This window comes from Nicotiana tomentosiformis, chromosome 12, assembly GCF_000390325.3.
Source record: "Nicotiana tomentosiformis chromosome 12, ASM39032v3, whole genome shotgun sequence".
Lineage (NCBI taxonomy): Eukaryota > Viridiplantae > Streptophyta > Magnoliopsida > Solanales > Solanaceae > Nicotiana > Nicotiana tomentosiformis.
In genome coordinates, this window is record NC_090823.1 from 38,059,672 (window position 1) to 38,083,307 (window position 23,636).

General features: G+C 38.1%; 2 protein-coding genes across 4 annotated transcripts; both read right to left on the minus strand.

Annotated features, from left to right (window-relative positions):
• Positions 1-669: 669 nt before the first annotated feature.
• LOC104099826 (probable transcription factor PosF21) lies at positions 670-13,863 on the minus strand. 2 transcript variants are annotated; one of them, XM_009606940.4, is made up of 5 exons: positions 13,766-13,863; positions 12,664-13,547; positions 9,065-9,197; positions 2,828-2,912; positions 670-1,333 (listed from the first exon to the last, which is right to left on the minus strand). In XM_009606940.4, the coding sequence occupies exons 2-5, from the start codon at positions 13,314-13,316 to the stop codon at positions 987-989; spliced, it is 1,218 nt and encodes a 405-aa protein (XP_009605235.1). In that variant the 5' UTR covers positions 13,317-13,547; positions 13,766-13,863; the 3' UTR covers positions 670-986. The 2 variants fall into 2 exon arrangements, with proteins under 2 accessions (XP_009605235.1, XP_070048386.1); XM_070192285.1 differs by lacking the exon at positions 13,766-13,863 and having other exon boundaries at positions 12,664-13,749.
• Positions 13,864-16,235: 2,372 nt separating this feature from the next.
• On the minus strand, positions 16,236-21,498 carry LOC104099827 (uncharacterized). Of its 2 annotated transcripts, XM_009606942.4 has the most exons (6): positions 21,037-21,498; positions 19,158-19,254; positions 18,916-19,058; positions 18,380-18,561; positions 16,734-16,847; positions 16,236-16,657 (listed from the first exon to the last, which is right to left on the minus strand). In XM_009606942.4, exons 2-6 carry the CDS (start codon positions 19,188-19,190, stop codon positions 16,530-16,532), a joined length of 600 nt encoding a protein of 199 aa, XP_009605237.1. In that variant the 5' UTR covers positions 19,191-19,254; positions 21,037-21,498; the 3' UTR covers positions 16,236-16,529. The 2 variants fall into 2 exon arrangements, with proteins under 2 accessions (XP_009605237.1, XP_009605236.1); XM_009606941.4 differs by lacking the exon at positions 19,158-19,254 and having other exon boundaries at positions 21,037-21,425.
• Positions 21,499-23,636: the final 2,138 nt, after the last annotated feature.

A 23,636-nucleotide genomic window follows, 5' to 3' on the forward strand; every position in this document is an offset into this window, starting at 1 on the left:
GGGCCCCCAAATCAATTCTGATCATCCAAAAAAATGTGCAAATAACCTTCCAAAAGTCCACAGTAACCAAATCACAACACATACCATCAACTGTCTAACTTTGGCCATATCTTCATAGTCCACAACCAAGGAATAGTTCGCCTCTGAGAACTCCCAAGTCTCCAAATCCCAAGAATCTCCATATCCGAACTCAAGTCGACCACTCAAACGACTGACACATCCCTCATGCACAATCATCTCTCGAGAAATACTCTCATAAATCTTCTGCGCCACGTAGCAGAATCAGAACATCAACAGTGTCATTTTCCCAAAGAAAAACAATAAACCAATACTGTTCTGTTTCTTTCTTTTTTTCCTATTATTATTTTTTTCTTATTTTGGTGGAAAGAAACTCAATACTGCTCTTCTTCAAGTTGAAGATCAAGATAAGACTTGAAAGGTTGTGTAGTTTTCTGAATGCTAATTATATCTTTCCACGTTCGTCATGTCAATGGCATCAATACTTCAAATGGAAAACAAGGCAAAAAGCTACGGAAAAGGTACTTGCATCAAACTCGTTATCCCTGCTCATTTGAGGACCTGACCAGCATTCTCAGTAGCCAAGTTTAGTGCGGTGCCCATGCCGGCGCTTGACGAAAGGAAAATCTCGTTGGCACTTACTATCAGAGGTACCACCCAAACACATTGACTCCATTGCTGAACAGATGTTACACTGAAAGCACAGTAGGTGCTTACTGTTTTAAGTACAAATGGACTAAGCCTAAAGATACAGGTTATATGAACAAGTCCATGTCAAATACGACATGCAAAATGAATGTAGCTTCATAATTTCAACTACAATTTCACCAAGACCCTGGGGAGCACTAGAATGTAGGAGAGTAGCTAATGAAAGCTAATCTAAAGAAAGCTGAGCTATATGACATCATGAAAGCTCGAACATGCACTAACTCTTCATTGCCTGGTCCGGCAATGGCTCTCTGCACTTTTTAATCCATTCCGTTATCAGAAGCATGGTCATTTTGAGCAGATGAACTTGAACTTCTCAATTTCATATCTCCGGCTTGCTGCAACTGTTGTTCCTGCTGTTGCTGCTGCTGAAGCTGGTGGAGCTGATGGTGCTGAAACTGATGTTGCTGCTTGTGAGAATGTACCTGGAGCTGTTGAAGCTGTTGTGCCGTCAATAACGCATGTATTGCATGGTTGTTAGAGTAAAATTGCTGATTGCCTCCGTTGTTGGATGCTGGAAAGTTCATCATAGGTCCAGCATTTGCTATGCCTTGGTTAGTTAGCACTTTGAGATGTTGTATTTCCTCCTTAAGTGCATCATTTAATGCTACATAAAAGCAGAAAAAACAAAGAGAACTTAAGAACAATGTTAAAAAAAAAATTGGCTTAAATATTTTAAGTCATGCATTAAGAACCCAATAAGCACTACGGAAAATCATAGACCACGGGACACAATTTCACATAGAAAAGCTGCGCAGAAGCACTTTACCACTAAGTCAGTCAGGTGGAACCTCCTAATCATTTGTAACAACGAGGTATGTAACACATCCACCTCTATGCCTGGGTTTCCACAGGTGTGAAGGTTGAGAGGTTTGACCGGGGTTGTCATTACCCATTTTCCTTTAATTGGTAGCAACAACACTAAGGTCCTGGTTGACTCAGGATTCCGCACATGTTTCTGAATGGCATTGTCTATATCTTCAATGTAGACAACCAACTTGATGGAATGATATGATCGCCTTACAACTGTGAGATGCGGCACATATCGGTGCCCTTTTCTTATATGTAAAGGCCCATTAACGGGCTAAAGATAGTGGGCATATTGTGCTATCTTTCTAACTTGGTTTATTTCTTTGAATCTTCTAGGTCAAGAAAAATTTCTCTCGAGTTCTAAGGTTGCATCCCACAACCTGAAAACAATTATTTACCAAAGTTAGCCTTCTTTTCTTATGTGATGCACTCTCCTTTCCAAGGTGATTTTAATTTGGGACTGGCATACTAGAATAGGAAAGTGCTGCACCGCCTTAGAATTACTTGTTTAGGATATTATCTTACTTAGAAATGTATGCCTATTCAAATTTTTAAAGTAACTAATACCAATTAACAGAATAGAACCTAATATATTGGTGCCTATCAAGAGAATAAAATATGAAAAAAAAAATTATAAAGGAGAAAAAAATATGAATTTTCTGAATAATCAATACTATAATGAGTAATGACAGTGCTTGGCTATACAAACAAAAGTTTTGAAAGTTCAAATATCTGAAATAACCAAACCTCCAGAACCAAAACATTATATCTAAAAGAATCCACTTTAAATTATCCGCATGCATCCGAACCTCCACAACCTAATTACTATTAGAATTCACAGACTTCACTTCAAATTATTATCAATATTTTAATTGCAAGAATTGTTTAATATTTGGGTCAACCAGTTTTGGATCCTGCACTTATGCGCAACAAAGATGAAGAGCACTTAAGGAACTACTGCATTAGTTTAACCAGAAAAGTCAAACAAATATGCAATGTGAAGCTGAAGAAGTATTTCAACTTTGATTTCACTTAAATTTTTCCTAAAATTAAAGTATACTTGAAAACAAAGCACGCCAGAATACTTATCAAATCTAAATAGTAATCCTATTTGAATCAGCATGAATTATCTGAACTATATAGATTCAAAGGGGATGTTGATGAAACGGCACATTTTCCAGCAAAATCAGGAGGCGGGAAGAAAGGGGAGAATTATCTGACATCCGGAGTAAGAAATGAAGAAACTAGTCGGCTTCTGAGAGAGAAGACGAAGTCATGTTTAGTTTCTTACCATCTTGCAAGTGCACCTGTTGTTCCATTGTCTGCAAGCGCAATTTAAGTTCATTGTTTTCAGCACTCAGTCCATTTGTATCTCTCTGTACCATATGGAAAACAAATGCAGATATATCAAAACCTAGCTTTTTATATGGGCATATTGCACATAAGAGAGATAGAATAAGTTGAATATGTATTTATGTATGTACATTCATATGCTATGCATATACAAGACCAAGCAAACAAGGATTTACTTTTTTTTTGATAAACTAAGTGATTTCAATAGATGGGCATCAAGAAGATGCAAGAAGTACATGATTTGGCATTTGAGCTTACAAAAAATATTCCGGCTCATATACTTAATTGGCTAAGCCAGAGCTAAGGAACTAATGAAATCCAAATGATGATCAATATTGTTGATAGGGTACAGTCTAGACCAACAGAACAAATTGGCAATACACATAGCCTTTAAAGAACCTATAGAAGTTGAGTTTCCATCAAAACATCTCTTGTTTCTCTGTCCAAATGCACCAGAAAATACAAGCAGGGACCATTGACCAGATTTTTCTGATGGCTTCATCAACTCTCCATAAACTCCAGCTCTTATAAGCGTCCTTGACTGTGTAAGGGATGACCCATTTGAGACCAAAAAGGCAAAAAAAACATGTACCATATGTCTGAAGCCACCTCACAGTGTAGGAGCAAGTGGCAGGTACTTTCAGCTTTCTTTTGACACATGTAGCATCTGTTAGGTAACTGGAAGTTCCTTTTCATCAGGTTATCTTGTATGAGGCATGCCTCATATAATGCTGTCCAGGTGTAACAGATAATCTTTGGTGGCAGCTTGGTTCTCCAAATAAGTTTCCAGGGCCAGTTATCTATCATGGGATTACTAGAACACATCTGTTGATATCCCACCTTGAATGTGTAGATGCCTCCACCATAATTCCCCCATTTAAGTCTATCCACAACTTGGGAGTTAGCATTGCTTTGTTGTAGTCTTGCATAAAAGTCTAGCAGCTCATTTATTTCCCAACCATGCATGTCCCTTCTGAACTTCAAGTCCCAATTGAACCCTTCCCTATATGCAGCAATAACCGCATTAGGATCTTGGGCTATGGTGAACAAGTTAGGGAATGCAACTTGGAGGGTAGAGTTTCCAAGCCATTTATCCTTCCAGAATCTGATGTATGTACCATTCCCAACTTCAAAGTGGATGTTCTGAGCAAAAGTACTCCATAATTTGCTGATGCCTTTCCATAATCCCACACCGTATGGAGCACTTGAGACTTTTGAACACTAGTGATTCAGCTCTCCATGCTTGGCTTTGATGACAACTTTCCAGAACCCAGAATCCTCCGTATTGTATCTCCACAGCCACTTCATCATCATGCTTTTATTGTGTGCTGCTAGATCTTTGATTCCCAACCCCCCTTGAGTTTTTGGTTGTGTAACCTTTCTCCACTTGATCAAGTGAAATTTATGTCGTTCATTATTGCCCTCCCAGAGAAAGTTTCTTCTTAGCTTATCAAGTTGCTTCAAAACCTTTGCTGGGATGGGAAATAGAGACATGTAGTAAGTTGGTATGCTGTCCAATACACTGTTGATAAGTGTTAATCTACCCCCAAATGAAAGATATTGCATTTACCATGATGCAAGTTTCTTCTCAAACTTTTCTATGATCCCGTTTCAAATTTCAGTGGATCTAAATTTTACTCCCAAAGGTAAACCAAGATAAGTAGATGGAAATGAATCAATTTTACATCCCATAATACCAGCCAACTCAGCCAGATTTGGGACTTCATTAACAGGATAAATGGTACTCTTCGACATGTTCATGTGCAAACCTGAAATAGCTTCAAAAATGAACAAAGTTAGGTTTAGTTGGATCCTTGAGACCTCTCAGCTCCACAAAAATTCAGTGTATCATCTGCATAAAGTAGATGAGATACAGCAGTTTGAGTCCCAACATTCCTCCCAATTTTAAAAGCTTAAATCCACTGTAACTGACTGGCTTTCTGCAGCATTTTACTAAGCCCTTCCATGGCCAAGATAAAGAGGAACTGTGAGATAGGATCACCCTATCGGATACCTCTTTGTGGAGAAAAGAAACCCATTGGACCCCTGTTCACTAAGATCGAATACTTAGCAGTAGTGATGCTGAACTTGATCCATCTTATCCATCTTTCCCCAAAGCCCATGTGCCTCAGAATTGTGAGCAAGTATGACCAGCTCACTTTGTCAAAAGCTTTCTCAATGCCCAGTTTAAATAACAACCCTGGCTCTCCACTCTTAAGTCTCCAATCTAGTGCCTCATTTGCAATGAGAGCAGCATCTGTGATTTGTCTCCCTTTTACAAAAGCATTCTGACTCCCCGATACCAACTTCCCAATGACTGTTTTAAGCCTTTCAGCCAAAAGTTTAGAAGCAATCTTATAAACACTGCTTATAAGACTGATTGGTCTATAATCCTTGAGCTCAGTTGCGCCTTTCTTTTTAGGAATCAGAGCAATAAAAGAGGCATTAATAGATTTAACCATGTGGCAATTGTGGTGAAAATGATTCATTGCATCAATAACCTCCTTTTTGATAATCCCCCAAGCATGTTGAAAGAATGCCATAGTAAAACCATCAGGTCCTGAAACCTTATCTGGAGCACATTTTCTAATAGTTGAAAGAATCTCCTGTTCCTCAAACTCCCTTTCCAATCAGTTTCTCTCAGCTTCTGAAATCCTAGCTAGATTGTCATATCTAGCTGACGGCCTCCAAGGTTCATTCTCTGTGTACAACTGCTGGTAGAAGTTCAGGATTTCACTTTTTATTTCCTCCTTATCTTCAATGATGACTTCCCCCATCTGTAGCCTATCAATGCAGTTGTTTTTTCTATGAGCATTAGCCATCTTTTGGAAGTACTTTGTATTTTTATCTCCATCCTTAAGCCATAAGCATCTTGATTTTTGTCTCCATGAAACCTTCTCAATCTTTGCTAACTGCTGAATTTGTGATTGCAGGTTGATCATTTGAGCCTTCTCAACTTGTGTTTGAACTCTGCCTTCATATGATTGTTCCAGTATAGTTAGTTCATTAAGTACCTTACTTTTTTGAGTTTCTAGTTTTCCAAATACCTCATTGTTCCAGCATGAGATGTCTTTCTTCAGGTTCCTCAGTTTTTGAGTCAAGATGAAGTCTGAACTGCCCACTACCTGATAACTGGACCACCATTCTTTAACTGAGTCCATGAATCCCTCTGCTAGCAACCACATATTCTCAAATTTAAAATAAGATGAATTGGAGTCCCAATCCCCACATTCAAGCATTAATGGCTTATGAACTCTACTCTGGGTAAAGTCACCTGCTTTATTGCCTTGAAGTTGTCATTCCACTCAGATGAGATTAAGAACCTATCAATTCTAGAAGCCTGAAATTGTTCTTCACCTCTAGACCATGTATATTGAGCTCCATGTAGGGGTAAGTCCAACAGTTCCAATTCCAATATAATATCAGAGAAAGATTTCATTGCTCTGGACCTTCTAAGACAGTTGAATTTTTCATGCTCATATTTGCATACATTAAAATCTCCCCCTATCACCCAATGCCCATCCCAAATACCCCTTATTGCTGCCAATTCATGCCAAAGATCCTTTCCTGCTGCATTTGAATGTCGCCCATATACCCCAGTGTAACACCACCTGAATTGTTCTTGGAGACTTTCTAGAATGACAGAAACCGAGTATATACCTTGCTGAATGTTAATGCTTTTCCACAACCTCCTGTCCCACAAAATGATAACCCTACCTCTTGTGCAATTTGCTTGCAAATCTGCTCAGCTAGCCCATCTATTTCCCCATAAAGAACCTACTAATTGTTGTGACCACTCTTCAATTTTTGTCTCCTGCAAACATACTATATCTGCCTTCCACTTCATCAACAAAGATTTGATGATCCCCCTCTTCTTACTCTCATTCAACCCCCTAACGTTCCAACTAAGGATTTTTACTTTCATCCCAAATGAGCGTTGTGAATCCTGCCCCTTACCCTACCTTCCCCTTTACCCTGGCTTAAATTCGAAACTAATTTTTTCAATTTTGTCACCCCTTGCTTCTTTTTTGTCTTTGAACAACCCCCTTCTGACTCCCTTTGCTGCAATTGAGATTGTCTTCTCTGGTCCATTCTTAGAATCGTATTCAATAATTCGTGCTCAAAACCAGTTGCATTAACCCCAGCTTTGCATGCCTTCACCATAACCAACTTTGTCCATTTCGAAGTGGATATAACAGAAGGAGTATGAATAATTTGTTGATTAAAAGAGTTATCAATGTACCAAGGAAGGGATAGAGTATCACTGTGAGATTGAGAAGCGTAATCAGATTCTGAGCCAAACACTGGTGCTAATTCCCTGATTTGTGGAGGAATAGAAAGAAGTTCTATATCATGGGGCAATTTTCCTTCATCATCAGCATCGCAGAGGCTCGGGCAAACACTCCCTTCTGAATCAGACATCATACGCTTAATTTCCAGAGCATGGAGTTCTATGGAAAGGGGATCAAGATTATGTGGTGGAGGTGAAGAGCGTGTTTTAAGAAGGCATGGGTCTTGGGTTCTGGCCTTCCAGATCTGTAATATCTTATTTCTTCTTTTTGGGCCTTTGTTGTAATAAGCCTGATCTGTTTTCTTTGTGTTTGAAGGCCCAACTTAATTAATAATGCATGCCCCTTTGTCTGGTTTCTTAATAATAATTTTTTTAGGCCCAACATCCTTAAGAATACTGGCCCCTTTGGCTGGATTATTAAACCTACTATAGGGCCCCACCTCATTGGCATATGGCAATTTTGAATTAAAGGCTAAAGGCATGTGCTGTCCCTGTGGCCTATCTACTGATTTGACAGTTGCAGACCTCGAAACCCTAACCCCTTCTTCTTCAATGAAACCCTTGCTGCTGCAATTCACCCCATCTCCGGCGACCCATAATTTAGTGTAAGCATCTGAAATTATAGAAATTTCATAGCTTAGTTCTCCCACTTTCAATTCAAGTTTACTAGGAATTTCTTCAATTGATTTGTTGACACAAATCCTAGCCTAGTGCAGGTGAGTCCTTTTCTTGGTGTCTTCGTCGGTGTCAACGAAGCCGCCACACAATTCACCAATAACTCTGAAAAAGCTCTCCAACCAAGCATGGAGAGGAATTCCAAAAGCTTTTATCCATCTACGTTCGGAGTTTGGTTCCGCCATTGCCAATCCAGTGACCGCTGACCACCACTCCAATGACAACCTTCTTCCATTCCAGTACAAATCACCTGCCTTGACTCTAACTGCTTCTTGGCGAGAAGGCATCTCAAAGAGGAAGAGATTGTGTGCAATCGGCGTAACCTTCAAGCCTACTGTCACTTTCCATGTGTTAGTAAACCATTTTTGAACAACTTCATAGTTTGGAGACATGTTGAATGGGTCATTAAATCTCCCAACTAGACATTTAGCAAGAAAATGAGAGCTATTTGCTTCAGCCTCTGCACTAATTTTGATTTTGTTCTGATCTGCTACTGCACCATTCGTCTTTATTGAAGGCCAGAGCTCAGGACTAGCAGCTTCAAAATAAGATCTTGACTGACTTTGATAATTCCAGTTCGACGCCGGTCTTTCTGGCCTCCAAAGAAATCTCAAGATTTTGTCTGCAATGTCGCATCAACCTCCGTTTTCGATAATTTCTGGGATAATCACCGATGATTTCCTGTCACCCAACCATGCCTCAATACGAACAAATCTGTCGTAACTGTTGAAATTCCGATATACTCTGTAAATATAAGCCTCAATTTTCCTTCCCCATCTCCTACACAAGTTCCCCTCTCCCCGTGAAGCATCTTTCAAAGCAGCGCATACCCATCTTAGATTGTTTTCATCGATTCTGATCTTGCCGATGAACCTCCTGCTGCGTTCATAGAGTAAAAACCATCTAACCCGATCTTCAGTGATGTCGATTAGTTCGAAAGACTTGTCTCCTGCTGAAAAAAAGGTCCTCCCCTCCATCATGGAGGATGGGAACTCCCCGGAAAAGGACCAAGAACTAATCAGAAAAGTTTTGTTTGAAAGTTGGCTCATTTCCTAAGAGAGAAATAAATTCAGTGAAAAATACCAAACATGAAACCAACTTAACAAGGATTTACTTCATTCCATCTCTTCAACCATGTTCATGAAAAGAATGCAATACAAGTAAAAAGAGAAAAGGGAACTGCATAGCAGTGAAAGCTCTGATATATACCTGCAACAGGGTCAACTGAGCAGACAAAGAAGTCGCTTCTGTTTGCAGAGCTTGCACTCTCCTCTCGAGCTCTGCTATATATCTCATCTTCCTTTCCTTTGATCTGGCAGCTGACTGCCTGTTTGCCCAAATTCTGTAGCATAGTGAAGCAAAGACAAGAATGTGAGAATGCAGCAGCAGTAGGACATTTGTTTGAGCATTAAGTTCACTTGAATTTTGAACCATGCCAGACAATTTTAAAAAAATGAGTGAGAGAGAGAGAGAGAGAGAGAGACTTCAAAGCATTGGACAGCTTAAAGCATTAAAAAAATACTTCAGCAAGCAAACAAAAATTTAAACTAAAGAGAATTAAGACGTCAAATGCAGATGTTTAGAATCCTCAGTCGCTTTGAAGAGCTTGTTGGATATAAAAGACCTTGGGAGGAAGAAGACATAAATCAGATGGCGGAGGAAGTTAAGAAAACCAGAATTAATAACTTTTACTACACGCAGTAAAAAGAAAAAAAACTGATATCACCCTGGAAAGGGAGGACACCTTTTGAAAGATAAATGATCCGAGAAGAACAATCGTATAATGCCTATCAAAAATAGCAATGGTGCAGTATTTCATAATACAAGATATTTTGCTTACCACACAAAAACTTTTCAGAATTCTAAGCCATCCGAACAATCAGCTTTCAGACGAACAACCAATAATGCAACTTAAAAAGGAGCACCAGAGTCACACCCTTCCTATAGAACTAATATAAAAAGAATAGAATGTCATTCGGAAAAGGAATGCATCTAACCCAATAGAACTAACTTCCAAATAGCTACAGTTTTCTAACATAACTTCCGAATAGTCAATGCCATATTACGAAATATAGAGCACATGCATAACATTTTGAAAGAAAAAAAAAGCCTGAGAAGCTCCTACCCCTCTCTTGACCTCCTTTTATTACTCTATAAACAAGTATTGATATCCAAAAGAAAGCAAGACTGAAGAAATCAAATGTTGAATACATAGAGTAATAGTTTGAAGTCAATTAATCTCAGCAATATCTGAAGTAAATACATACAGGTAAAGGAAACAGATTGAGTTTGTATCCTATCCGCCTCCTTCCCACCCAAATCCAGTGCCCTGTCCGCCAACCATCATAAAAAGGAAGAGCAGGAGATGAGGAATGAAAAAACCGCACATTTCTTTTGGCAAAGAAGCCTACATTAAACCAACCCTTAAGAAAATGTCACAACTTAAACTCGTGGCGAGTACTGTCCGCTTTGGTCCAATAGAATTCACGAATTTGTCCCTTGGACAGTCGAGCCTAAATGTGGGCATACCGTATCACTTCCCTTTTCAAAGTGTAGTTTACCTAAGGTGCCATATGCACCTCTCCTTCGAAAGCTTCCCAACCTGTAAGACTAGCAGTCCTTTACGTGACCCACTCATCAATTCGCCCTCTATTATGGATGTCATATAAATATTCCTTGGGGATTTAGTGTCCTCACTGAGGTTTTGTCTCATTATCTTATTGCAAAACAAGCTCCGATACCATATTTGTCACAACCCAAATATATAAGGTAGCAACATGCATCTAATGGGATGATCCACCAGGCGAACCATGTATCTCATCCTACTAAAACAGCTAATAGCACAATTTTCATTTTTTGATAAATAATCCTACTATTTCATAAGTCGGTATTTATTCTTACCTAGTTCATGCAATATAACTCTAAGATAATACTATTTACACTTGGATAACATTGACTCGAAATTCCTCATCTTTGAGAGACAGAAAATTAGGACAAATCTAACAATGAATCACAGGTTTATTTGTTCTTGATATTTTCGTGAAGGATTCATTAGAGACAAGTAATGAGACCAAGATATATCAACACAAGGACCTAAAGAGCAAGGAACACTGGAGGAAGGACTTCCAATACCCTACTTTCAGAATATGGCATTGGAAGTCCTCCCTTCAGAAAATTCTAATAGTATTGGCATTGGAAGTCCTCTCTGCTGAAAACAAGTAACTGTAAATATATTCTGAAGGAAGGACTTCCAATGCCATACTTTCAGAATATATTTTTACTAGTTTTCAGCTTCAGTATGGCATTGCACGTGGCTATCTAACTCTTGTCCCGATAGTTTAAGGAAGATTATCTATTCACTGGATCCTTAGACTCACTCCTTACTCCTATGTTTTACACATTCGGAGTTAGTTCTGAAGATTTCAGTAGATGCTCATACTTCTAAAGTTGGTGAATGGTGATCACCACTTCTTATTCAGTGTGCCTTTATGGGTTATCCAGACTTTCCTTTTTTGTCAGTTGTCTGAAATCTGCAGTCATGTTCCATGAGCTTGGTAATGGGTGTATTTCAATTTGATTTAAGACTGGAGTTGCATATGTTAACTTCATCATAGTACTTTATATCACTCACAAGAGCTCGCTATACTCAAGGTTGTAATGTTAGCTAGTATGAAACACAGCATTCGTGTGGTCAATTAGCCCACTAGGTACTATGTCGCGGTCCTATAGAATTGGGTTGTGACGAGAATAACATAACGAAGCATAAATAAATTAATTTGCACCCCAGCATCTATCTCATACAAAATTACCCTTACGAGTTACGGGGCTGACAATAGTAGCTACACGTCCTTCCCATCAATGAAGGCCAAATAAGCTTATATAAAGGGCTTCAAACAGCTGTTTTTGGCTTCTTACCTCTTATAGGCAAATCTTGTGAACAGCAAGCAAAATTTCAACTTCTTAGGAGCTTGTTTCTGCTGGGTAGGCTCAAGGAGAAGAAGTAGAAAGAGATGCTTGAGGTGGCACTATTATAACTGCTAATAGGATTTTTATTTTTATTTTAAATCTTTCAGCCATTAAAGCGAAAAGTTGACAAAAGAGGCCCTGGGCGAAGACTTTAGAGTGAAGAGCAAACGCTTCAAAATACTAAGCTAGTGTTTTGACATAGATTTGATTGAAACTTGAAAAAGGAATTTTTGAAGTTGTGTTGAAAAATAATTTTTGAAAGTTGAAGTTGTGTTTGGACATGCATTTTATTTGAAGAAAAGTTAGAAGTTTTTTTTGTGAGTGGAAGAAAAATTTTCATCCAAAAACTACCCTAAACCAGTTATTGGGAACTCAAATATTTTTGATTTTTTTTCCCAAAACATGATCATACTTCATAAACAAACACTGTTTTCAAAAACAAAATTTGAAAAAATGAAGCCAAAATTTATGGCCAAACGGGAGCTAAAATCATAAAAGTTTGAGGAGCAAAGAGATTGGAGATAATAACCAGTTGAAAAGGAAACATCACTAAAATGAACTCACCACCAATAAAACACTAATTAAAGTCAACAAATACAGAAAGTATTCATTTAACAAACTACATTTCATCATAATAACCAGATCATATCAGGATGTTTACAGCTTTAGCTCCCCCCCACCTCCACCATTTTCAGTTCCCAAATCTCCAACGAAGGATTTCATCGTGCATGACAAAGTATTATAAAAGCAAATCCAAATGGTTGCTCAAGCTATGATACTGGTTAAATTGTGAATAATGTCAAAGAGACAGCAAAAAACGAAGGAGCAACAGATGGAGTTACCTCTTCGCACGTTTCGGATCAATAAGAGCGAGCTCAGCAAGCTTTGCTGCGGACATGGCTTTCTTAGTCTCAGCTGAAGATGGATCTTCTCCACCCGACATAAGCCTCTCCGGCTTGATTGTAGTTGAACCATCCATGGACTGACTATGCTGATGTCTGACTCTTGGCTTCTCACTAACAGCGTCAGTAACATTGTCAATCCTCGAAGCTGTAAAACCCATCGCTGGAGCTTGCAACGAGCCCAAAGATGACTCACCCACTTGGAATGAAGAAGTAGCAGATGAAGAGTTAAACTTATCCATATCAAGATACATAGAGAGGAAATCCTCCTCAGTCTCATCAGACAAAGACGGTCCATCCAGTCCACCAACAACACCAAGATCACTATCGAAACTTATATCATCAGGAAGTGTAAGAATCTCCGAATGGGCACGTCGATGACCCAAATTCTTAGGTGGGTTATCTGGCATTCGACTAATATCATGACTAAATTGGTTTGCTTTTGGTTCTGAAGCAGGTACAGGCCCTAAAGGAGGTAAATTTGATGATCCTGATGGCTCTGACTTTACACTAAAAATACTCCCGGAAGGCGAAAAGAGTGAATATTTTCCTGATGGAGGCATTAAACCCCCTACACACTTCTCTTTATCCATACTTCATGATCTTGAAACATAATAGCTCCAAATATGCAATCTTGAATATAAATAGCAAGAAACCCTCAAGTTGAAAATTACAACTCACAAGACAAAGCTTGCATTTTTCAACATAAATGAAAGATGGGTATTCAAATATTTACCAACAAAGCTTTAACAAGTTACTAAAAATTAGAAGAAAACCCTGTAATCCACCATTTTTTCAAGAATCATTCTCCTGTAAAATGCACCCTGCAAAATGGAAAATTGTGAAATAAAGATTAGAGTTTTAGAAAGCATAAATGTTACTGTTTGTAACAACATGCCCTAGAATTCAATATTTTCAATGGGTTTTTTAGGAATTTTTGCACAAGCCAAAAAGGGAGGAACAACAGAAAGGGAAAATGAGCAGTTTTAAAGCCATAAAAAAAGGATAAAAATCAGCATAAAGAAAAGGGTAATTTTCTTACACGGTTTCTGGTTTAGCTTTTAAGATAAGATCTCCAGAAAAGGGAAATAAACAAACGGAATCCACAGCAGCCCGAAGTTTTGCAAGTGATTTGAGTTAAAATTTTGAAAAATAACTTTTTGTAGCTTTTTAAATTTTTGAAAAAATTAAAAATTTTATGAACAAACCTGATTTCGAAAAAAGTGAAATTATTTTGGAAAAATCTTCCATCAAATTTTATATCCAAACGGGTAGTACTTATTAGAAAAAATGACACCATATATTTTTTATATATTTTTTTGTATATATATACATTTTGTATGTTATATATAAAAATTATACAAATTTTATACATATTTCGACTACCAAATATAAATAATTTCTATCAAGGGCTAAAAGTGATAATACCCCTACTCATTAGTTTGATTGGTTAAAGTTTAAGAATGTAAAAAGTTCTCGAGAATCTGGGAGAAATTCAAAAATATCCAGATTTACAAGTGGTAATTGAAAAATAGCCATAGTTTCAAAAGTAATCGAATTTTAGCCATTTTTTATGTAAAGATAAATCTGAACGAAAATATCATTCAAAATCCGAAAAATATTCCAGCATAATATACTGGAATTCCAGTATAATATACTTGACTTTCAGCATAATATACTGGAGTTCCAGTATAATATACCGGTCTATCATAATATGCTGGAAGTTCATACACAGGTGCTCCAATCTCCAATATATTATGCTGGAACTTTCCGTGTGTTGGAGTTCCAGCATAATATGCTGGAAGTTCATACACAGATGCACCAATCTCCAGTATATTATGCTGGACTGGTCTATGATGCAGCAAAATAATAGCTATTTTTCAATGACTTTGCAAAAGCTGGCTATTTTTCAATTATCGGTCCGAAAACTGACTAGCCAGTGCTATTTTTACCGAGAATCTTGGTGTCTAGAATTAAAAGTGCGTACGACATACCAAATATATTTGCATTGGGCCCCGATCTAATTAGATTCCTATAATGCTTATTGTACGGAAAAGTGCTCCCGATCATAATTTTTTATTCTTTATTTTTAAAGATAAGGGTAGTGTTTGGTATAACGAAAAATATTTTTCTTGAAAAATAAGTAATAATCTTGCTCATTTTCCGTTGTTCGGTACGCAAATTAAGAAAAATAACTTCTCAATAATTTAGATACAGTAAACATGAAGCCATAAACTTTCAAACCACCTACCTTCCGAACCCACAAATTCCATAAACTTCCGAACCGCTAAACTTTCGAACCCATAAATTCTAAAATTTCTAAACCCGCAAACTTCCAAACACATAAACCTTCGAACTCATAACTTTGGAACTCGTAAAATTTCGAACCTGTAAACTGAACAATGAAAATATCAGAACTGAAAATATTTTAAAAAATATATTTTTTGCTGCGGGGGAGGGGGTGACGGGATTGGGGTGGGTGGGTGGTGCAGAAAATTGAAAATACAAAAAAGAAAGTAAAATAATAATAATTTTTTGGGGGGGCATCCGGGAGGGGTTGGGGGCTGTAGAAAAAAAAATTACAGAAAATTGAAAATATAAAAAAAAGATTTAAAAAAATCAGGGGGGGTGGTTTGAGAGGGCATTGGGGGTTAGCAGGGTAGGTGGTGACGGAAAAGAAAAAAATTGAAATCTGAAAACGAACAAAAAAAAAAAACTTTTTTGGAGAGAGGGGTGGGAGAGATGGGGTAGGGGAGGGGTTGGGATTAGATGTGAGGGTACAACTTGGATATGTGAAGGGTAGTATGTACGCAGAGCTTACCCCTACCTTCAAGGTAGAGAGGCTATTTCCGAAAGACCCTCGGCTTAGGAAAGATAAAAGGAAGGGCAGCAGCAATCACACCAATTCTAAAACCGAAGAAAAAACACAAAGATACAAAACTAAAACTGAGTATTGTAATCACAAGGCCGAAACGAAAGCAACGACAAGTAATCACATAAATCAAGAAATATGAAAATACATAACTAACGCTAACATGTATCAAAGCTACTGTTACAGACAAGGGCAACGCCAGGCAACCTATTCTAACCCTTTACCTTTATTCTCAACCTCCACACCTTCCTATCCCTAGTCATGTCCTCAGTGAGCTGGAGCAACGCCATATCTTGCCTAATCACCTCTCCCCAATACTTCTTCGGTCTACCTCTATCTCTTCTTAGCCCCTCCAGGTCCAACCTCAACCTCTCACACTTCCTCACTGGTGCATCTGCGTCTCTCCTCCTCACATGTACGAACCATCTAAGTCTAGCCTCCCGCATCTTGTCCTCCATAGAGGCCACGCCCACCAAAAACAGAACTAAGAAAAAGAAAATATAAGGGTAAAGTGAAATCTCAGCTGGCTAGCATGCCCCTCTGCTTAGCTACATATCAGTTAGCCAAATATACCAAATAAGAGATACTAATAATTTCAAGAGAATGGACCAAAGCCATGATTCAACCATGAACAAGAGAATGGACCAAAGTCAAATGCATAGACCTTTGCAGAACAAGCCCTACTATCTAACAGATGGAATCACATTTACATGACTGAAAATCACTAAATCGTCAATGAGGAAAAGCAATTAGGTCATTGGTTTATCTACTCAATGATACAACTGGATTACATAGAAAGAAAGCCAGTAGAACACTTTAGCAGATCATACGTGAAGCACAGGTATATTGTTGGTTCCATTTCGTGAATGAGTCTCCAATGTTATAGTGGCTCGTGCCATTTCTTTGTCAGCCTTGATTCTTACTTTTCTTTTCTCTACGTCTTCACCAAAACATATATTACCACTCGAGGACTGCAACAATCTGGATGCCACTGGTTTTGATCTACACGGCCAATAGTGAAATCCTCGGCAGCAGCTTGTAAGAAGTACTCAAGGATAGCATCTGCCACAAGAAAATCACATGATATATATCTATCTCCACACCATCTGAGATTTAGTAAAATATCCAGTCTCTATACCGTTCCGGAGTTCTCCAGCTAAAATAACTGTTGTCTGAGTACCGGAGAGGTCGAGAAGTGTTGCTAACAAATCCATGACAGCTCCCTCACTATAAATCACGTCTGAGCCAAGTACTGAAATACGAATATATTCAGAACATGAAACAGTAAACTAAAATCAAGGATATGCTAACTGGACCACTGACCAGAGACCATCTACCGGGCCTTTGGAGCATGAAAGAAGGGGCAAAGGGTGGAATGTGAGCTGTCAAGCTGAGTATTTGATTTTTTTAAAATAAAAGAGAAATCCCCTAGGGCCAGCTGATGCACAATTCGAAACTAAGTCGATAATGGATCTGCCCCTCTATCCTTCTCCACTTAAATACAGACTTTTATCCATGAAAGGGTTCAAACTCACCCGCTCAACCCACACATCATTTCTTGCACTCTTACCTCTGAACCAAGCCCTGAGGGTCCCTAAAAATCTTTTGGCATCTCAATGTAGAAAACATTGAGGTGCGTCCCACGTTTTGCTATGGGTAGAGGCAGCTGTGAGAGGATGCAAACTGGTTTAGGTAAAAACATCCATTTCCTTTGCAAGATTAGGTGGCAACATTGTTTCATAAATAGGCAAAATTTAATCAGACCTAACAAATTCTCAAAAAAAAAAAACATAGAGCATCAACAACCCATATATGCTCAGTGGCAATGTTGGACTGGTCTAAAACTGATAGCATGAACAACCTATATATACCTACTTGCTGACTCCGACAATTCTAAAGCTGATAGCAAAGTGCATAACAACCCATATACGCCCACTGCAACTTTTCAACTGAGGGAGAAATGAAATTAGGTTTTGATTCTGATTGGATTGGACCTTGTAAGAGAGCTTCTCAAGAGCAGGAGTAAGGGTCAAAACAAACTGATTCATTTGTGGCTGTTATGCAGCCACTTGACATCCTTATCGATTAAAAAAAAACAGGAAAAAATAAAACAAAAGTAGCCAATTGACATATATCTCTATATTGAAGATGTAATTTTCTCCATATTTAGTCTATTGATTACATACATAGATCTATTCACCTCCGGTCAACGGACACATCGATTTCGGGGTGGGGGGGTGGGGGGGTGGGGGGTGGGGGGGTGGGGTTGTATTCCTTTCAGGATTGCTCTAATATATTAGAAGCCTAAAGCTGGAAAATGTCTCAACTTAATAGAAGCCAGTCTTACACGCAGCAACAATTTCAAGTTCTACAAAACCTTCATTCGATAAGGCGGTTTACAACAACAACCCAGTGTAATCCCACAAATGAGGTCTGGGGAGGGTAGTGAGTACACAGACCTTACCCCTACCCCGAGGGAGTAGAGAGGCTGTTTCCGAAAGACCGATAAGGCGGTTTCTAATCTATAAATGAAAAAAAGGATAACTGACAAGAATTTTGGAAAAATAATACTTCTGTGGTTAGACAGTTAAATAGTATATAACTAATTCTAGTTCACCTCCTCCCCAAAGAAAAGATAAGGATAAGAAAAGAAAATAACAATATAAAGCAACATGCGACATCATCGTGAAGGGCAACTAAACAACCTCAGATATAAGCATATGGTATTTGATTATGTATTGTGAAGAAACTGCTATAGGAAATGAGACCATCTCAGATTGTTACCATAATCTGGCAAAGGATCCTTTATACCATGATCTAACTCATCTCCCCATGTGAGCTCAGTCACTGTTGCAGAACCTCTTACATCTCCATACAGATTAGCGTCTACATTTTTCTTTAGTAGCCTCAGTCTATCTGGGAGGTCAGTGAGAATAACTTGAGCACCCAAAAGAGCTGCAATGCAGCTGGAAACATTGTATGAGAAACATAATAAGAGAATTGAACCATTTATCAACAGTAAATTTATGCCATGTAAAGTGAGTGAGTCAAACATTTAAAGTCCATTACAAGGTACCATTACCAATATAAATTTATGAGCAAGTAATTTACTTTTATGAACAACAAGCCATGCCATGTTTCTCATACAAATTACAGAGACAAGAAACTACAATAGGAACTAATCCAACATTATTTTGTTGGAACGTGCAACCATTTCAAACTCCTGAGTCTTGACTGCTGTCCACTAGCTTAAACCAGTAATGACCAGAAAATCATTTTGACAAATCAGATATCAATGTCATAAAATATAACAGCATTACCCAACTAATCCACAGCCAGAGCCCAATTCAACGACCTTCTTGCCTTGAAGATGAATTCTTCCTGCTTCTACAGCGTGCTCCAAAAATTTCCCAAGGACCACTCCACTATCCCACATTACAGAACCAGTTACTCCAGGAGTACCCTAAAATACAAAATACAGCGTGGTTGTTAGAAATTTGATGAAAAAATGAGAGAGACAGAGCAACCGAAATAATGTCAATGCTTAAAATGGATGCTTTACCAGTGTTAGGAGATCACATTGTCTCACAAGCATTTCAACTTTCAGCAGATATAAACAACCTTTCCAGAAAACTAACAGCAGCTAATCTAAATTGCCTCTGGGTCATGTCATTGCCAAAAGCTTATTAGTCATCTCATAAGTTAAAATTCCAAGTGTCTAACTAACACAAACTTTAGCCAAGTCACAAAAATTTTCAAGAGTAAAAGCAGAATATGCAGCTAAAATTCATATACACTACGACTAGGTGTAATTTTTTTTTTTATCACTATACAGTAGGCATGATTTCCTATATATAAAACATCTCGAGCTACGGATTCTGATCTTGCCCTAAATCTGTTCGAGAGGTCCATGGCAGCAAGAAGTACAAGTCGGACGAGTGGGAAAAGGGGAGTGCAGGTTATTTGAAGAAATGAGGATTTGATCCGTTGGCAATTAACAATAATACCAGTGTCTCCTCTGTCCTGTGTAAGGAAATTGCATGGGAAGAATACATACCTATAAGACAATGACCTAGGTAATGGCAAGGAAAAGATAACACTAACAATGTTGGCTTAAGATTAAGAGTAAGCTGAACTATATGGATTATAACAGCAGAATTAACCTACTAATGATTCCCAAATGAGTATCATACTACGCCAGAAATGGGCTATGAAATTTTGGCCTACGAAAGTTACATGTTACCGTTCTCAAAAAAAAAAAGGGCTATGGAATGAACTGCACTCCACCAATGGGTTCTTTTTTTTCTTTTGTCCATTTATCGGCAGTTCGCATATAAAACATGCAACCTATAGCCCAATAGTTATACCCGTTTCCGTCAAAAAGTTAGCTTATATTAGGCACTATTTAACAGTAGGTCGCATATTTAACCAGCGTAAGAAGCATGCAATCTACTTTTAAATCTACATGTTGCATTTTTTATAGGTGAACTGCCCATAAATGGGCAAAAAAAAAGAGAGAAAAACCCATTAGTGGAGCGCAATTTATTTGAGAGCCCATTTTGGGTGTGGATTCAAAGTACTGTTAAGCAGGAGACGATACTCCTCTGAGTTCCTAAGCTTACCTCTTGAAAACTTTCTAGTTGTGATAGTCACACATAGAATCTTGAAAACAGACCATGCCCTAAACTTGCACAAGTTTCTCGATGGTCAGATCATGGCTATTTGTCATTGGGTAGTTGGCAGTTTGCTCTAACCTACTTTGCTGCACTTAAACTTGACTGCTAAATCTAGTTACTAGTTACTCCTCATAAGATCCTCTGCCTGTTAAAAACCACAGATCTTGATCAATTATGATAACTTTCATGTGGTAATTTGCTTCTCGGATATTAACTCTTTAGACTTAGCTCATTCTAAGAATGACAAAATCCATGTTTATCTGGCTGACTCGTTGCACTCATCTTCATGAAGCCCTAAAAAACTTGCCAATTGATTAGTCAATGTGGATTTGGGAACTCAGTCTAAGTGACTGATTATATACCCAAAACAACCAAATATTAACTCAAACCCCCATAATCTATTAATCCTAATTAATCCATTTACAACTTTGTAAGCATAGAAAAAGTTTCTCCCTACAATTTCATCAATTTCTCTCCTTAAAGAACAAAAACTTACTTTATCTTCATTTGGTAATTAAAAAAATTACTAAAAAGAACCCCTCCCCCCCCCCCACCCCCCCAAAAAAAAAAAGAACAAATGGAAAAAGTACTCATTTTGACCTTGAGCGAGTTAAATCATGAGTAATCCATTGAGAAAGAAAGGAAAAACTATCTAAAACAAGCCATAAATAATGGTGGAATTTGTTTCTACGTATAAAAAGGTACATTTTTTTCTGGAACAGATAAAAAAGTAAAGTGAATCACGTAATTTAGGAGTGCACAAACCAGGTTAGAAGGGGACTGGAGAATTGAGAGAGAGCGGCCACAGGCGTCAATAGGGAGCTGGAGAGAAGTTTGGCGGGCGAAGGCATTGGGCTTTGAAAACGTTGGCTGTTGAATTCCCCAAAGCAGCATAGTCTCCTCTGCTGGATCTTCACTGTTCACCAATCTCACCTTCCCTCTGTACATTCCTAACTCTTCAACCATCCTCTCTTCCTCTTCCTCCTCGTATGAGTACTCTTTCTCCTCAGCTTTTCCGGCGACGTTCGTTTCATCTCTTACGATGCCGTCGACGTTCATGGCTCTGTGCTCTTCGCGCTTGCGCTCCTACGAGAGGGTTTACAGTTTAGACCCTCTTCGGCAGTTGCCAAGAAGCAAGTGCACAAATAGCCATATTTAGGATGCTATTTAAAAATTTATCCACTTTAGAATTAACTTTAGACCCGTGAGGCTTAAAGTTCAAACAGCACAAGCAATATGTGAACATTAAGTATTTGAAGTTGGCATATTGCATGTGTAGTTCGCTTCACACATTTGGCTATGAAATTATGTTTGGACATTTCCAACTTCAAACCCCTAAAGTTTGGGAACACCACTTGAAATAGTTTTTAAAAACTCTATATAGTTTAAACAGTGACATCACAAGTGGCTACTTGGTGCCATTCATTCCCATTCCAACCGATTCAAAAGAATTCGTTTGGTGCCATTTTGATTGGAGACAAGAATTTAAAAATATTTAACATACAATTTAGTCGAAGTGCACAAATAACAGCTTTTAGGGCTGCTATTTAAAACATAACTAAAATTTACAAAGTAATTAAAATTTAGCCACATAAAAGTTAAGCTTCAAACCATAGAAAGTTCAGATCTTCATATCTAAATTTTGATCACTGCCAAAAGTAAACTTCATACTAGATTTGAAGTCTGTACTACCATTCAAACTTTAGACCTTCGGTATAAGTGTATAGGGTAAAATCGGTTTATATTAAATGCTCGAATGATTACATGACACGTGAAATTGGAGGCGGACGGAAGATGAAGCGAGCGAAAACCCAGACCGAGGACAACAACTTCGGTTGGTATCGGATAGATCCCGAAGGGAACGCAATCAATGAAAGCAAACGAATGTTTGTCATTGGATGGCATTTAATGAAGAATATTCCTCAATATTAAATATGCAGCCATTGCAGAGAATTTTGACATTCACGGCCTGCCGTTACATATTCATCAATGCCCCCCTCCCCCCATTATTGTCATTTAAGAGGAGTTTGATCCTAGGTTCTTGTTCCTTAGGTAATAGGGACCTCAACAACCATTGATAGACACAAAATCTTTGGCAAAACTTATGCTACATTTTACTGTCAAGCTGAAAAATATAACTTTATTCTTTGTCTAGTATTGTTCTTATCGCTGTCTTCGGAAGACTTGCTCCCGGAACCTGTCTTACACTTTCTTTCGATTTCAATGCTAAGTCTTATATTTTATTTAATTTATTTATCATTTTGGGATCAAATTAGTTCGCTTGTCTATACACCACGTATAGACAAAAGGCATATGCCGATGGATCCTGCTTATACTGAAAGTATGTGCTCCACTCTTTTTTCCTTCACCCAGTTTTTATCCCAATTGAGTTTTTCTAGCAAGGTTTTTAACGAGGCATCGACGGAAAGCATACTACGGAGAAAACGTCATCATCAGATTTAAGACCTTTAAATGACAAGGCAACAAAAAGACAAGCCATTATGGGATGGTTAAATAATCTTTGGCTCGATGACAAAATTCCTAACGGGAAACGAAGCTCGCCATCAGACCAAAGATTATTCAACCGTTCACAAGTGTTTTTCTTCAGAGGAGAAAGACTTCCAGTATTCCAATTCACATCTTTCGCATTCGAACACTGGGGGGGATAGTATGAGAATACGACAACTTGATTGCCACAAAAATCGGGACTGCAAGACCCGGGAACAATAATGTTTCATCAGGACTGGGGACTGCACAGCTAGCCCCATAGAAATAAGTTGTACAAATTAGCCACATGTATTGTCAATTTCTTTTCTTTCAGCAAACAAATACTTATGTACTTTTGAAGATAGAAGGAATAAATTTGATCCACCTTCTTCACATAACCTTCAACAAATCGTATCTTCAAATCTCCACCACAACCACTTGGACATGTTTCATTCGCATACTTTGTAACTTTGTTTTCTCTAAACAGTAAAGGAAACTAAGTCAATACTTTTCTCCATCACATAACACTTTCCCCTTGAGAATTATAACGTATATAACAAGTAAAGAGAAACTCAAACATACCAGGAACTTCTGATTCATCTAAACAAGTGTGTATTTCAATTTTTTGTATCCATACAACTGTTGATCTGATAGTAACCCGAAGGACTTAACTTCATGTGCCACTGAATACTACGCATCGTTTCCATGTTAGTGGGTTTCCATCATATGAATCCTCAATACCCATGTCACTCCACTTGGACCTGTTTCATTTGGATACTTTGTAACTTTATTTTCTCTAAACAGTAAAGGAAACTAAGTCAATCCTTTTCTCCATCACATAATACTTTCCCCTTGACAATTATAACACATATAACAAG